The following is a 16,524-nucleotide window of genomic DNA, read 5'->3' on the forward strand; positions in this document are numbered from 1 at the left end:
GTGTGAGTGTGAATGACTGCAGTGTTTTATAGATAAACCAATATCTGCGCTTCCAGCCTTTACTCTCTATTTTTCACACAGAGAAGTGCTCCACGAGGAGTTCACAATAAAGACCTTCTCTTCTCATCATTTAATTCATTTAATGACCTAATGAAAATGAGATTAATTTATCTGCTGTTAAACACTAGCACTCTGTTAGTCTTTTATGCTTGTTTTGGGCATATTATTTCTGCTTTTTGACTGAAGTGATTAATTTAAATATACATTGGCCAACAGACTTTTGGACTCTGTCTTTGACAAATGTTAGTATTACAGTTGAGGTAAGCTTTAAAGACTCCCTGATGATTCTGATATAAAAATATAAAGCCAAAAACATGTCATTGCTGTTAAATCAATTGTTGCTGTGACTTTTTATACCTTGTCCAACCACAACTTTGTTAGATTTACTACTAGCAATAAAGACAATCTGAGGAATTGACATGTGGGACCCTGCTTTCATCAATCAAGGCATGATTATGTAACTCACACAGGTGGTGGCAGTGTTTCGTGGCCAAGGGTGCATGGTGCACCTGCTCGAGGTGGGATTAAAAGTAATCTATTATTATGTATTTCGGCTTTGGTAAACAACAAGTCACCAAAATACCAAACAGGTGTAGGTGAGATAGAAAAAAATGTGACAGTGCACCAGGAAGACTCAACTTCACCAGTGCAGTTCATGCACCTGCATAAAAATGAAGGGTCTCTCTACACTGCTGTAGTGTATTATCTCAGCTGGACAGCTCTTTAGGACTCATGGCTCTAGCACAGCACTACAGCGTATCCTTGGACAACCCTAATGTGACTCTTAGGGCGTTTTCACACATACCTCAATTGATCCGAACCAAAATTACAGGTGGGAAACCTCCCCCAGACCATGGTCCGGATCAAAAGACCAAATTTTGGTCAGATAAAAAGAGGTGGTCCGGACCAAACTGACCCATTGGTCCGGTTTGTTTATAGTGTGAAAGCATTTTTTGGATGGTTCGGACTTTCGGACCAAATACAAGAAGCTCTGGCAGGCTCTCCTTGTGTTACAAGACCGGGGAAGCAACTTTAAGGAACAGCTGAGTGCTTAGTTTGTAGGCTACATGAGAGAGTGTGTGACGGTGAATGCGCTCAGAGCAGACAGCTGTCGGCTATCAGAGCTGAGAATACATCAGCAATTTATTTGTTAAGTGGTAGTAAATGTACAGTGTAGGTTTCCGTTTGTCTCTGAATAAATTCTCCAGAAAGAAAGTTCCCGTGTCTTGCTTCTCAACATCACAACAAAACAAAAAGAGCCGCAAAATGACATAATATCCTGCCGGCGCGCCCGATTTATGCCATGCGCGCCCAGCTGTCGCGCATGGCTCTTTTTTTTTCAGCGGCGCGCAACAAAGCGGAAACAGGAGGCCTGAACGGGTTCGCCAACAACCGGATGCCAGGACTGCAAGTCTCTTTGGTAAACTTACTGGGTTAAGATGAGTTATTTTATGGTGAATAAAGGCTTGATCCGACTAAGTAGGTCATCCAATCAAATCGAAGCATTGACGGCAATGCTGCAGCCAGTTCTGTCGTTGTTTACTTTTTTCTTCTTCTTCTAGTCCGTAGAAAGAGCAACATCAGTAGCCGTTGCTCATTAGCGCCACCTCTGTTTAGGAGAAGACTGCAACTAGTGTTGCGAGCACCAGGGCGGGTATAAATAGTCTTGGCGATCCCATGACGTCACATATGTACGCGCCAGCTGGGCTGCATCCAGTATAATTCATGCTTAAGGGAGAGCAGCAGTCAGCTGAAAAAACTCCGACACAGAGAGAGGATACGAGAGGATGAGGAAGCCCGTCTACAAACCAATCAATTATAAGTATCTGGAGACGCAGCTCATGTATGTGATGACGGCAGGACGTAGTTTTGTCACATATAGATCTTTAGTGCGCTTGCATAACTGCAGTGTGAAACCAAAACTTAATCAAACTCAAATGTATACAATGTAACAAAAACATGAACCTTGGTCCGGACCTTGGTTCGGACTTTCATGTGTGAAAACTCCCTTATAGAGCTTTCTCACAGCAGACATGTTGACTTGTCATTACAGGAAAGGCACAGGTGAAATGCATAACATTTAATGATGGCTCCATCCTATTTAAGTGTCCCAGTAAACTCAATGAGCCAGCGTGCACAATACCAGAGTCCTGGAACTCAAACACCTTATTGGAACAGAGCATTAATCTTTTATGTTATTAATTACACCCATGCATTTTTATCTTATTACAAGTCAAAATGCCAGCTCTGAAAAAGTGTCTATTACACTATTACACGCAAGAATGTGACTTGAACCATCTGTAGAATTGGCACCTGTGCTTTTCCACTGCGATAGGTAACATTAACATATGCTGGATGACAAAACACACCTGCATATCCCTGACCTGCTCTGCTGTCTGCTTCTCATATTTAGAAACTGCTGTGCAGACAAGCTTGACTCTAGCTGTGCATTTCATCCTTACATCTTTCATATTTTATGCTGCTAGCTGAATTATAATAGGGAAAATATTTCAACTAAAATATATCACCATGAAACCTTCCTAGTTGATTACTTACATTAAGAAAATATTTTTTTGTATTACAAATTGTATGTTTAAATATGCAAATGAGACATTATCTTATTATATATGCTGCAACTTGCATACATTTCCAGTACAGAAATCTGAACATTGGATAAAGCCAGGTTCACAATTCTTGTTTCATTTTGTTGACATATTAGAGCCAATTGTTTTTTACAGAGGGGATTTTGGATTTTCTTTTTAAAAGTCCATAAATCAGGAAATACTGTCAACAGCCATACAAAATCCATTTTTTCCACATTTTTAGGTATAAACTGTTACATAAATCAGATTATAAATGATATGTGAACAAATTCCTCTGTAAACATTCAGAATGAAAATGCAATGTTTGGTGTATGCAAGTGCTACTAAAGTGGAGATTTCTGGCTCAGTATGAGAAACACTAATTTTGAGAAAACTTTAAAGCCTTTCAAGATAGTAGAAGTAAAATTCCATATATTTTGCACGACACTACAGGTGAATAGGGTCAAACATTTTAACTAACAGATATCATCATGAAACTCCCATAGTTGACTTACATTAAGACAATTACTTTTTGCAGTTACAAGTTTTCTGAAATTATTATGTTTGAAATGAGGCACTGTCTAATGCCAACTTTGGTGAATTTAGGAAAAATCTAAAGGTGCAAATAAACAAAGTGTAGCACAATACATAACTAAGTATTTTGGATGTTGTTTTCACACTAGTCTAAAGAAGAAGACATGTTATGGAAGCAAAACAGCCCAAAACCTCAATATTTAAAAAAAACATGTTTTTGCCTATAAGTGTATCCCCTTAAGTAATCTTTGTAACTGGTTTGTTTGTACTTTGGCCTTGGGTTAGGTAAGTGATCAGCACTTTCAAAAACCTCACACAGAACTGGCTGTTTTTCAAATCATAGTATCACAGCAGTTTCATATGCCACTTAAAGGGGAACATCAAAGTGTGCTTATAGGTCTTACAGGGGACTACTACTGCATATGTAAAAAAAGCCTTTTGTGGCTCCAGAGGGTGCTAAGCAAAATCTGATAAATGTGCTGGAGCTCTTCTACTACAAATTTTAAAAAATCTGGGGGGAGGGGGGTGTTAGAAAGAAGTGAGCTTACCAGACCTCTGTAGCCGGCTCCTCATCTCTGCTTGAGGCTAGCGGCTGGAGGCTACATTAGCCGCTACTAACATAACACACACATATCTCCTACCGAACTGTTGGCGGTCAAGTCTCGCTGATGTACAGTAGGCAACAGGTTTTGAAAAAGAAGAAGAATGTGTGGAATAAAGAAGGTGATATCTTTGGTTCTGCTGCCTCGATTTTTTTGTTAATCATTTTTTAAAACTGTCTATCGTGAGTGCAGCAATATTATAGAAGTGTAATACAAAATCTGTGGAATACTCTTTGATTGGTCATTGTAAACAACAGATTATAATTTTTTGCCATAAAGGTTTTTTTGTCTAAATTAGTAAATTGAAGATATGAAAGATATTAACACTGCTTCTTTTATGTCTATGTGTGTGTGTGTGTGTGTGTGTGTGTGTGTGTGTGTGTGTGTGTGTGCGCGCGTGCGTGCGCGTGCGTGTGTGTGTGTGTGTGTGTGTGTGTGTAGGTGCTGCCCCGCCAGACGTGTGGCTTGTTTACTCACACCATCTACTATAAGGAATACCCTGGTGGACCTAAAGAACTGGACAAAAGCATCAGTGGGGGAGAGCTGTTTCTCACTGTGCTTCTCAACCCAGTGAGTCAGAAAAACCACACACACACACACACACACACACACACACACACACACACACACACAAAATCAAACAGACACACTTGACCATGCAAACGTAAATACAGAGTGAGAAACAGGGAGGACTGTTACTTTCTATTTAGATTTCTTTTCACCTTAAAGAGGCACCAACTGGGTTTCCAGCTCTCTCTGTAAGCTAACTTCCTCTCTGTCTGGTTCATTCTTTTTCGTGTGTGTGTGTGTGTGTGTGTGTGTGTGTGTGTGTGTCTCTTTTCCTGTCAGGGGCTGCTTCTCACTGTGGAGCTGTGTTCATCTCCCCACTTTAAATTAGGTCACACCACAGGGGGAGATGCTGTCACAAATTCACGCACGCACGCACACACACACACACACACACACACACACACACACACACACACACACACACACACATCCTCCCCTTTTGCTTACCCCTGCTGTGTATGTCAGCTCAACTTGATTCTGCTTTGAATTAAGGAACAGAATTAGGTTTTGGTGGCAGTTAAGATGCTCACACACATGCTCGCAAGTGCATGCAAGCCCACAGTTAAAGGTAGGCGTAGAAATTACCAGGAATTATCTCCAAACAATCTCTCGCTGACTCACACCACATACATGCACATGCAGAAACACACACAGGGATGCTCATAGACCAGCAGTAGGCTGTATTGAAGCATCAGGTAGGGGAGTGCTGAACTAGAGAAGCTGTCAGATTTCGGCAAACATCACAGAGTCAAGTGCAGATTCACACAACAACCTAATATAGTCCTTTCTTCTCTCTCTGCTCCACTTTGTCTCTGTTTGTCTTTCTTTTTGTTATTCTTTTTTCTTTTTTATGTTCTGTCTTTTGTCTCTTTTTCCTTACATCTTTCTTGTGTTTCTTTCTTTCTTTCTGGGTCTTCCATTTTTTACTGGTTTATTTATTTAATTGTTCTTTCTTTCATGCTGTCTGTTTTCTGTCTGCATGCCGCGGTTTCTTCCCCTGAGCTCAATGTTTTCACTATGTTAAATTCATATTAGTACATGACAGAAATGCTGATTGTTGTTCCTCTTTCAATTGACAATTAATATAACAAAATAGGAATCAGTTCATATCCATTTCAGAAGAACTCTTATAATTGCTTAATACTCCTGTTCCTAAAGTCTCTTCACAGGTAGCACTTTCCTGGTGAAAAGGCATTTGATACAAATGAAGTGATGTGTTTTACATTGCCTCTAGCAGGGACAATGGTTTTCTAATAATAGACAACGAACTAGGTGTTTTGCATGGAGTAAAATACTAGAGGGAGTGTAATTCACCTTTTTCTGTTTAAGGGGTGGAGTGATTTGTGTGAACACAAGGAGTCAATGGGGGAAGTATACCAGATGAATAGTCACCTGTGCCTATAAAAGTCCTTCTCATGGCCATTTTGAACATTGAATGAATTATGACAGGGACTAATAACTATGTGGCCTTTTGAACTCTGTAGTAGTTGCTGAGAAGCACAAGTCAACATGTTGAGGAAGACCAGTAGTAAAACTTTGAATTAAAGATAAAAGAAGTAAAGACTTCCTGCAGTGCAGACATATCAAGGTTTTCAATTTGGAAAGGGCACTACAGTATAACAGGGTTTTTCCTTCATAGAGGGAGTTTTGGTGATTTTAACGGTGATATTTAAATATTATTATTTTTTAAAGCAGTTTTGTTGATTGTGGTTTCATTGACTCAAGCATAATATACATTTTTGTTTATCAAATTGTCAGAAATGATTTCTGTCAAATAAGGTAATGCAGACTCATTGCCTTTACTGTATGCGCACCGATCATGCTTACTGTGCATAGTCACCCCCCCAACGGCCGATTCTGAGTCAGGAAAAACCCTATATAACCTGAGGTTTATTTTATTATGAGATTTAACAAGAAGTACATTAAAAGATGCCAGAATCTTTACAGGTATTGAAGCATGCGATTGATAAAAATGACTGACATGGCAGAATTAAAATCACAAATTCGCTCTTATAAAATTTACATTAACCCACCTCCCCCTTTAAAACCTTTCATGTATAAATAATCATGCATGCTGCCTTTTGGTTGCTGAAATCCCCTAAAAGGACCCCGAAAGAGCGTTATATAACAATAATGATGAACTGTATTTTTTTTTAATCAGTAAACCCCATTTCTTAACAGGGTTACAAAATTAGAAACATCAGAAAAATACTGTAGAAATAAAATAGAATAATCCAAGTTCTAGTATATAAGACAACATTATAATTAATTAAAGATATTACAAAACAGAACAATGTGATTGTTTAAAGCATTGCTTTGTAATAATACAGTAGTGTTATATTGCAATACATATTATTTTTTTCCACCACTAAAATCCCTCAGTTTTCTAACTGTATGCTAGGCTTGGGTTGAAGCAATTTGTTCTCATTTTTTAGTTTGTCACGTTGTCATCATTATATTTTGTGTGTGTGTGTGTGTCATTAGAGTAGCTGTCTGTTGATAGCTGCTCATAAGGACAAAGGATCTAACAAAGTTTCCGCTCATCTCAACATGAACTCAGAAACACTCACACTCACTGTCCCTCTCTGTCCTTCTCTGTCTCTTTCACACACACACACACACACACACACACACACACACACACACACACACACACACACACACACGTTACATAAGGGTTTTAAAATTCGTCCTAAAAGCCAGAAACACAAAGGCTAATTACATTTTTTCCTTTTATTTCCCCCATCTTTTGTCCTTCTCTTTCACTTCCTCCCTTTCCTAATCAGTGTAATAAGAGATGAAACTCTCCTCTTGTTGTGTCTTTTACTATAATGAAGAGACAAATTCCGCCATGACGCATGTCCACGCACACACATGCTCACACACACAAAGACTGATGACTTATTTTTGATTCTCTCTGCTATGTTTCTATTTGCACAGGCAAAAGCTTTCATTAGTGTGTACATGTTGTGCATATAATCAATAGTTTTCTGTAGCTCACTGCTTTAGACCCTGGGGGGTTTCCTATTGTTTCATGATCTGCACATTGGTAACATTGTCACTTCCCATTCAGTCACTTCAAATCACATTTGGCCTGTGGTGGCAGCAACCAACATATTGTATGCGTTTGTGCATGTGCATGTACTATATGTGTGTGTATGCGCATGTGGGTATGTGCGTTTGGATACTTTTTGCATCATTCCAGGCTGCATCAGCGATCATTGAGCTACTCGTCTCACATAAGCTCCACAATCGATTGGACGACCTAGACTCTGCAAACAGCCAATAGGGCACAAGTCATTCCCCGATAAATAGTGAGAGAGGGTTGAGAGAGAGAGAGAGAGAGAGAGAGAGAGAGACATAGAAGAAGAAAAAGAAGAAGAAGAAGAAGAAGAAGAAGAAGAAGAAGAAGAGGAGAGAGGGAGGACAAGAGGAGATGGAGGGGGGAGAGCAGGGTGAGAAGGTGGCAGACGGATTGAGATTTAATTTTCAGGTCACGGCTTGTGTCACTTGTGAATCCAGACACATACAGAGAGGAAGTGCAGCACGTATAGGCACACACACACACACACACACACACACACACACACACACACACACACACACACACACACACACGGCAGTGCATATGTTTGTGTCAGCATCCAAGTATCTACGTATGTGTGAATGTGTATGTTTGTATAAACGTGTGTGTATAGCTGATATAAGCAGATCTGTAGACATATATCAGGGATGACATTTAGCGCTTAGCTCTGCCACTAAGCTTATTAGCCAAACACCAAATATCAGCACAATCTCCCTCCCTTCTAGCCTTCTGTTTTTATCCAGTACTCACCCCACATCCCCCACACCCCTCACCTCTCCTCCATATCTTTCTTTTCCTAATTTTCAACCTGTTGACTTTTCTCACACGTGTGAATCTTTCCACTCTTCTTTTTGTCTCATTTCCACTCCTTCATTCCCTTACTTCAGAGTCCTGCTGATTGCTACTGAAGGCTTTGGCAGCTCATCAACACATCTCACTCACACACACACACACACACACACACACACACACACACACACACACACAAACACACACTATGCTCAAATGCAAACAGGAGGAGAAATTACAAAGTGAGAGTAAAGCAGTGAAAGATGGCAGAATGGAAAGGGCCAGAAGATGTTGACTGGAGCTGACAGAATAAATTAAATTGAAATCATTTGCTGTGTTGACGTTCAGCTTTCAATTATCCACTGATGAGACAGAGACAGCGAGATGGACTGTGAGAAAGAGAGAGAGACACACTGCAAGAGCAAGAAAGAGGACGATCGCGATGAGGGGTAAAGAATGAAACCGGGAGGAGTGTATAGGCTTCTTTTTAGTAGCAATAACAATTCAATCAGGGAGAAATGTAGAACTAAGTGCTCTGTAATGGGAAACAGGTTTCTACAGCTACACATTGAAGAAGAGAGAAAGCAGCAGAGAAGGCAGAGACAAACAGGGAGTGAGAATACGGTAAGCAAGAGGCAAAAGGATAAATAGAAATAGAGGGAAAAGTGTGGGGGGGGGAAATCCATCCATCCAAGGCCAGTAAAACAAGTCATTTCCTCAAAAATGCAATCATGTTAAAGTGAATTGGAGCATGTCACAAACTCTAATACATGACTGGTGTTCTCTTAATCTTCCAAGACATGGCGTGTGTGCACATGCGTGTGTGTGCGTGTGTGTGTGTGTGTGTGCGTGTGTGTGTGTGTGTGTGTGTGCACGTGCGTGCGTGCGTGCGTGCGTGTGTGTGTATAAGAACATCACTCCATGTTGGACCAACATGCTTCATCAGAGCATCTAGGTCAGCATGAGATCGGAGAGAGGAGAAAAACATACATAAAGTGACTTTTTGCAGCAGACGAGAGAGTAAAAGCAAGCCATTAAAAGGATGAGAGAAGAGGAATGAGAAGAAGCTGCTTAGGAGCAATGAGAAAAAAAGACAAGGGCCAAAGAATGAAAGAGGAAAGCTGCAGGGTTGGGTTCATTTCTCCCATTGTTGACACTTCTCTCCAAGTCCAATTCCAATTTATGATTTGAGCCCAATTTGGCTGTTAAATTATTAGTGCAGTATTCTTTATTAAAGGCACAAAGGGGACTCAAACCAATTCAATAGTCAGGAAATATGAAGTGGCATCATATGCAAAGAAAACATAACAACAAAACAACACACTTAATTGAATTCTTACCAACAGTGAGTTATTCCACCAAAAGAGAGAGGGGCTTGCACTGTGTTGGGAGATTAACACTCATGTGGCTTTTTTGTTTTTTAATTCAGACTCACCTGCCAAGGTTACTCTCTCTGTCTTTCCCTTTGTTACCACCCTCTATCCTTTTTTCTCTTTTTCTGCAGTTCTCCAATTACAAATACAAATCATCTTCTCTCTCCCCTTTTGTTTAATTTGGCAGCCAGTGCTTAAGCTCTCCATAATGAATGTTCCATGTTCAATTCTCTCTCTCTCTCTCTCTCTCTCTCTCTCTCTCTCTCTCTGAGTCTGTCTCACCACACACATACATACACCTCACAGCCTGAGCCAGATATCATAGGGTATTGAGTGGTTTGAAGGGAACATAAATCACTTTTTGATCACCTTGCCTGCTTTCAAAAAAGCACAAAACAACACAAAGGGAAAGGTGGGAGACTTTGAAATGCTTTATAGCCTGTTATTTACTCGGGGGAGATTTTTTTCTGCATTCGCTGTGTATCAGTCATTTTATAAAATTCACATCTCCTTCCCCCCCTAAACCTCTGCAGCATGCAAATATTTCTTCTTAATCCCTAATGTGAATAGATGTTTCTGGTGAGATGCTGTCGGATTTCATTTTAAATGTTCCTAAACGTGCTCCAAGTTCTGCATGCATGCTTTCAAGAGGGAGGTTTTTTGTTTTTGACATTACAAATCATTGAAGAGGAGAAGCAAGCAAATATTTCTTACTGGCTTGTGTTTCTGTTGTTACTGGTTGAGTGCTTGGTGATGACTTGACAGTAGTTCCACATTGTTGCCCTAACATCAACCAGATTGATATGAACTTAGGCAATGCTGGATGGGGCGTCGCTGGTTTGCTTAGAGTGAGCACAAGATAAGAAGGGGGTGGTAGATGCACACAATTGCATACACAAATGTATAAACAATTACACTGACACACACACACACACACACACACATGAAAAATGACTCTGACATGCATACCCTTGCTCCTCTCTGTTCTTTCTCCGTTGTTCTTTGGCACAAAGACACACACAACTAGCCACACAAATCTGGTTCCTCTTCCTCCCTCCCACAGTGTCTCACATATGCACACACGAACACACACACACACACCAGTATTCAGGGGCGATCGGTATTCTAAACAGCTTTCCAGGTCGGCCGGACCCTGATCCATCAAACGCCGACACTGTGTCGTTTTGTATCTGTGGCAACCTTCAGCGTTAAAGAGTAGCACCGACAGTCCTCTGTCACCATGAAATTCACGGTGTATGCTTGTATGTGTCTTCCTATGTACGTGTGTTCACATTCATTTAGTCTCCCAAATATTCTGACACACATTCATGCACACACAGACACACAGATGCTCACACCCACCAAATAATTCATATCTTAATGGCTTATGTTACCGTTTCGTCCAGACACGTCACGTTCCCAAGCTGCCTCCAATCACAAAAGAAGCGTGTGTGTGTGTGTGTGTGTGTGTGTGTGTGTGTGTGTGTGTGTGTGTGTGTGTGTGTTTGTGTGTGTGTGTGTGCGCATTTGTCTTTAGCTGCTATCTTAGCTTGTCTCTTTGATCAGCCTATAAAAGCACTGAGGTGTGGACAGATAGCCTGGACCAACACACTATCGCTCCTTCACTCCCTCTGAGTCTTTCCTTTGCCCTCACACACATTAACCGCCATGAACACACACCGACACACTCTGGAACACTTTCCCGTGTGTAGCTGCATTTCTCCCATCACCCAGTGGCTATGAGGAGTATTGTGTTGCCTCCTCAGCTTTATCTATCTGGAGTGGGGAATGCATCAGTTTCGGTTTATCTGTTTTCCTCTTTATACTTGAAACTGTATTGCGCTGAAAGTTAACATATAATCTTACGTAAAAAAAGTGAATGTCTCTTTGCAAAGTGATAGCAAATATTGATACCCGGTGGACAGCTGCTCTGGTAGTGACTTTAAATCCATCACACACTGAGAAATAATCTGTTTGCTTTCTACTGCAGCCACAACAACAGTAATTAGATTTACTGCACTGCCTCAGTTTTTCACAAACATGGGAACTTGGGAAATGAGATTTGGACTTTATCATCATTTCGCACAATACAATATGTATTTTCTTCTCTCCATTCCTTTCCCTTTTCCTTTCTACCCCCCTACTCTGTCTCTGTTTCTCCACCCTAGATCAGTATATTTATGACCCACCTGTCCAACTATGGCAATGATCGACTGGGTCTTTACACATTCGTCCACCTGGCATCCTTCCTTCGCTCGTGGACAAACCTGAAACTCCACACACTCCCACCACTGCAGCTCGCGCACAAGTACTTTCAGCTTTTTCCCGAACAAAGGAACCCTCTCTGGCAGGTGTGTTTGAGTGCCCACATGTATGGGCTTGTGTGTTTCTGCACTTGTCTGTAAAAAAATATTCTGTGCATGTCTGTGTAAAAATCTTCTCTCTTAATGTGGATTCAATAATATTCAGGAGGAAAACAAATTGTATGAGCTTTGTGATAGGAACATTTTATTCATATTTTCTTTTGTTCTGTACTGTACAAATGTTGATGATTTAATGACTTTGTCTCAAAAGTCTGGAAAAGAAGGCAATATTTATTATTTACTTATATTTATTCTAGTAAAAAAAAGTGATTCATTAATTTTGTTGTACACAATGAAAATCAGAGGATTTGATTGTTTAAGTTGGTTTTCTATTTTCACTTTTGCAGAATTTGTGTTCCGTCGTATATGAGTTTGTGGTGTGTTGTGAGCCCATGCTGGCTGGGATTTATTGCGTGCATGACACTAAGAAACACGTCATTCTGTGTAGTAAATCCACCATGCACTGGAAATATGGGCATGCATTTTTTATATGTACATCATTACTTTAACCTCTAATCCTTTGTCTGTGCCTCTTAAGAACCCATGCGATGACAAACGGCATAAAGACATCTGGTCTAAAGAGAAAACCTGTGACAGGTTACCCAGGTTCATGGTCATAGGCCCACAGAAAACAGGTAAGCTACACACAAACAGAAACTTAGACATGTGCATGCAACTGAGAGACTCCTTCTGTGTGCCCAGGTGTCTAGATCCTCAACATCAGAGCACATTCATTTAATCCCCCTAGCTCCTTTGGTCCTGTCAGAGGGAGACAAAGGAGGAGGCTCTTACCTCCTTTCTTCCACCCACATACTATCTATTTTAAATGCATAGATATACAGTACTGAGCTACCAGCCTCTCCTTTTATGACTTTCTCTCTGTCAAAGACACAAAAAACTGGAGATTATTACAAATCTGTATCACTACTTGGATCCATAGTGTTACCTTTGTGTGATCTCAAGAATTCTAATTGCTGGTGTTTGATGTGAGAGGTGAGGAGGTCCCGTAATGCTGCTAATTAACCAGGTGATAATTTACTAAATGGGAGGAGGGGTCACAATAGCAACATTAGCAGCCCGACAACAACTACAGTACAATAAATTCTCATTTTATTGCAGGGTATACCTCGCATGTCGGAGATGTTAGAGTAAATAGGAAACAGGGTCAAGGGGGATGTTACGGGATGCGTGGGGGTGAGTGTTAAGGGAACGGGGCGAAAAGAGAGCTGCTGAGGGTGAGACAGAGGGCATGACCAGAGCCCCACTGCTGATTGGTATCAAATGGGTTTGAATCATTTGATGGGGAGGCCTGTGATCATTACACACACACACACACACACACACACACACACACACACACACACACACACACACACACACACACACACACACACACACACACACACAGTGTATTCTCAGCAAGACATACATCTTGCTGAGGAAAAAATCATCCAGTATGGATCAGTGGATGACAGCTCACACACATACTGGCACACACACACAGACTACCCTCTGCTGAGTTGAATTAACGAGCCAGTTATGAATTATGCCCTTTCTTCCAGGAACGACAGCACTTTATCTCTTCCTACTCATGCATCCCTCCATCTCCAGTAACTTCCCCAGTCAAAAGACTTATGAGGAGGTCCAGTTCTTCAACACCAATAACTACCACAAAGGAATTGACTGGTAAGAACAAACAGTCAAACACACACACACATACACACACACACACACACACACACACACACACACACACACACACACACACACACACACACACACACACACACACACACACAGTATCTTTCATTCTCTCTGTGTGCCTTTTTATTAGTCAAAACCTAAGGTGAAAAGGAAGATTATAAACAAACCTTTTTCATTTTTAAAGGTTGTTGTAGACTAATGTGTCTTGCAGACTTCAATGATACATTAAGGAGTTCAAAAACATCTTCAAAATGATCTTTTAAGCCTGCAAACATAAGCCAACAGACATATGGCTGCCTAAATTGACCCATAAATGGGTTACTTAGCTGACTGAGACACAGATGGTGCAGTCTCCGAAGTCATCCAGAAAAGACTTAACTCTGAAAATGTGTCATTAAAATTATATTGTCAAGTTTATTTTAGGCTCGTCGTCTAAGAACAGATTAAGGCCATAACTTTCTGACTGAATCTGACTTTGAAAAAATTTGTAAAAAATTAGCAATGTACACTCCGGGTGACTGAGTTTGCAGTGATGTTGTGGTGCTTGTGTGTGAGGCTTGTATCATTATAGTGTGTGGATGTGTATTTGCATTTCCTCTCAATTTTGTTGCCTCAGGTACATGGAGTTTTTCCCCTTGCCCTCTAATGTAACCACGGACTTCCTGTTTGAGAAGAGCGCTAACTACTTCCCCTCAGAAGAGTCCCCGCGGCGAGCTGCTGCCCTGCTGCCCAAGGCCAAGATCATCACCCTGCTCATCAACCCCTCTGACAGGGCCTACAGTTGGTATCAGGTATGTACACAAACACACAGAATATATTTGATGCCAGTGACTGCACATGTATTATTTTTAACCTTCTACAGCTGCCTGCTTCATCATAAGACATGTTTCATCTCTGTATAGATGAGTTCTGTATTTCTCTCTGTAAGTGTTTAGTTAATGAGCCTGATTTATCTATATATCTCAGTGTGGGAAATGTCATAAGATCCTTAAATCTTCTGCTTAAGTCTGTTTGATTAATGAGACATGAATGTCAACAACGTGGCAGCTCAAATGTTATTTCCTTGTCGACAATACAAATGGTGTGTAAAGTTGTGAATATATTATTTGATGTTTAAGTTAGGTTATTGTACAATAAGAGTGAATTCTTTGACGCTTATGTGGCTGTATCTGCTGACCTTCCCAGCATCAAAGAGCTCACGAGGACCACGCAGCCCTGCGGTTTACCTTCTATGATGTCATCAGTGCAAGACCGGGAGCACCGGCCGAGCTTCGCTCTCTGCAGAGCCGCTGTCTCATTCCCGGTCTCTACTCCTCACACCTAGAGAGGTGGCTCATTTACTACCCTGCCAACCAGGTATGCACAGACACAGGCACAGATGTGCTCTATTGCAATGCAATACCAAACCCATGCACAGATCATACAGTATGCAATGTAAAAGTCTTGTATTGGCTTTATAAGATGATAATTTGAAGAAAGGGAATGAAAGAGGAGATTTGAGATTTAATGATTTTTAATGTATTCAGGAGGATTGGAACTACGTTTGTATATTTTGCATTGTTAGATGGAAACCACATACAGTAACACTTTGTACATTTCCTGTAGGCATACGTAGAAATAAAGAAGCTGCCCCCATGCTTTTACTCTTATCCAATATCTACATGAATTGTAATGCACTAACTAGTTAGTTAATTGTACCCAGTGTTACAGTATGAATGTATCTGTGTGTAGGTGATGATCATAGATGGCCATCAGCTGAGAACTGACCCTGCAGCAGTGATGGATGAAGTCCAGAAGTTCCTAGGTGTCACTCCTCATTTCAACTACTCCCAGGCCCTTACGTAAGTCTCTCTGCTTTTCTTCTTTAGTCTCTTCCATCCTTTTGCGTCCTGGTATAATGGCACCAGGCGTGCACTGTGATAGAAATGACAGTACCGATTCAAGCTGTAACAACACTCCAAACCCAAATTTGTGTGAAGCCTGACATCTACTGGTGGACAGTGGGGGACTAAACATGCCATCTCCTCTTTGCCGGTCTTTGGTGCCAGGTGGTGTCATTCTCTGAAAACTACAACAGACAGTGACATCACCTGGCACCAAAGATCAGCCAATAGCAGATGGTCAGTTCGCTGCTTGCTTTGAGCTATTACAGTTCTGCCTTTACACACATTTAGTTGTATGCTTTTGTCAGTATTTGGAGGGGGGAGTAGTATGTGGTACCAATGGACAGCTTAAAGAGGATACGAGAGGACGAACAAGAGATGATGAGACAAAAAAGAGAAAAGAAACATGAAGGAATTCTGTCACATCTACTGTAAGTATAGAGGACATGGCAGGAATGCCTATGTATAATTGCAAATTAACAAATGAATGTTGTGAAAAAGAATAATTTATTGGTGTCAATAAACGCAGCAGGTATTTTTTTGTAATGCATAACTTGCCGGTAAACTATGATACAGCAGACACTTACATCTCCTCACACTTATACAGTATTTTAGGCATCACTTCCAACATATTAGGAATATTAACATCTGATTACATTGCTTGTACAAGTTTTAAGTCCATAAATAATAATTGTATTACATACATATTAAACAAATGAATTTGAAGTGGGATCAAATCCCAACAGAGAGTTGACTGTCTCATTTACACTGCCTGCCTGTCTGTGTTTGAATAAATAAAATTATGAAAAGATTAGTGCACTGCACAATGTCAGTCCAAAAGAACTAAAACAGCAAAGACACCAGTGTAAGATAAATAGCTACTGTAACTTCTACAGTATGAACTAAACATACGCAGTCTTTCATAACAGATACAAAAAGCATGTGCGAAAGGGAGAAATGTTTTTTTGTCTAAGCGTTT

The 16,524-nt window shown here is 40.6% G+C and overlaps 1 protein-coding gene across 7 annotated transcripts in view; it reads left to right on the forward strand.

Annotated features, from left to right (window-relative positions):
- Positions 1 to 16,524, forward strand: part of ndst3 (N-deacetylase/N-sulfotransferase (heparan glucosaminyl) 3) — a 55,737-nt gene that overhangs the window by 33,293 nt on the left and 5,920 nt on the right. For 6 of the 7 annotated variants that reach the window (XM_078260760.1, XM_078260752.1, XM_078260735.1 and 3 more), the window contains 7 exons: positions 4,220 to 4,348; positions 11,764 to 11,946; positions 12,497 to 12,593; positions 13,521 to 13,644; positions 14,279 to 14,453; positions 14,848 to 15,018; positions 15,394 to 15,503. In XM_078260760.1, coding sequence (XP_078116886.1) covers positions 4,220 to 4,348; positions 11,764 to 11,946; positions 12,497 to 12,593; positions 13,521 to 13,644; positions 14,279 to 14,453; positions 14,848 to 15,018; positions 15,394 to 15,503 — 989 coding nt within the window. The remainder of the gene's footprint in view (positions 1 to 4,219; positions 4,349 to 11,763; positions 11,947 to 12,496; positions 12,594 to 13,520; positions 13,645 to 14,278; positions 14,454 to 14,847; positions 15,019 to 15,393; positions 15,504 to 16,524) is intronic. The other variant, XM_078260776.1, reaches the window with a different exon arrangement.

This window comes from Sander vitreus, chromosome 2, assembly GCF_031162955.1.
Source record: "Sander vitreus isolate 19-12246 chromosome 2, sanVit1, whole genome shotgun sequence".
Classification (NCBI taxonomy): Eukaryota; Metazoa; Chordata; class Actinopteri; order Perciformes; family Percidae; genus Sander; species Sander vitreus.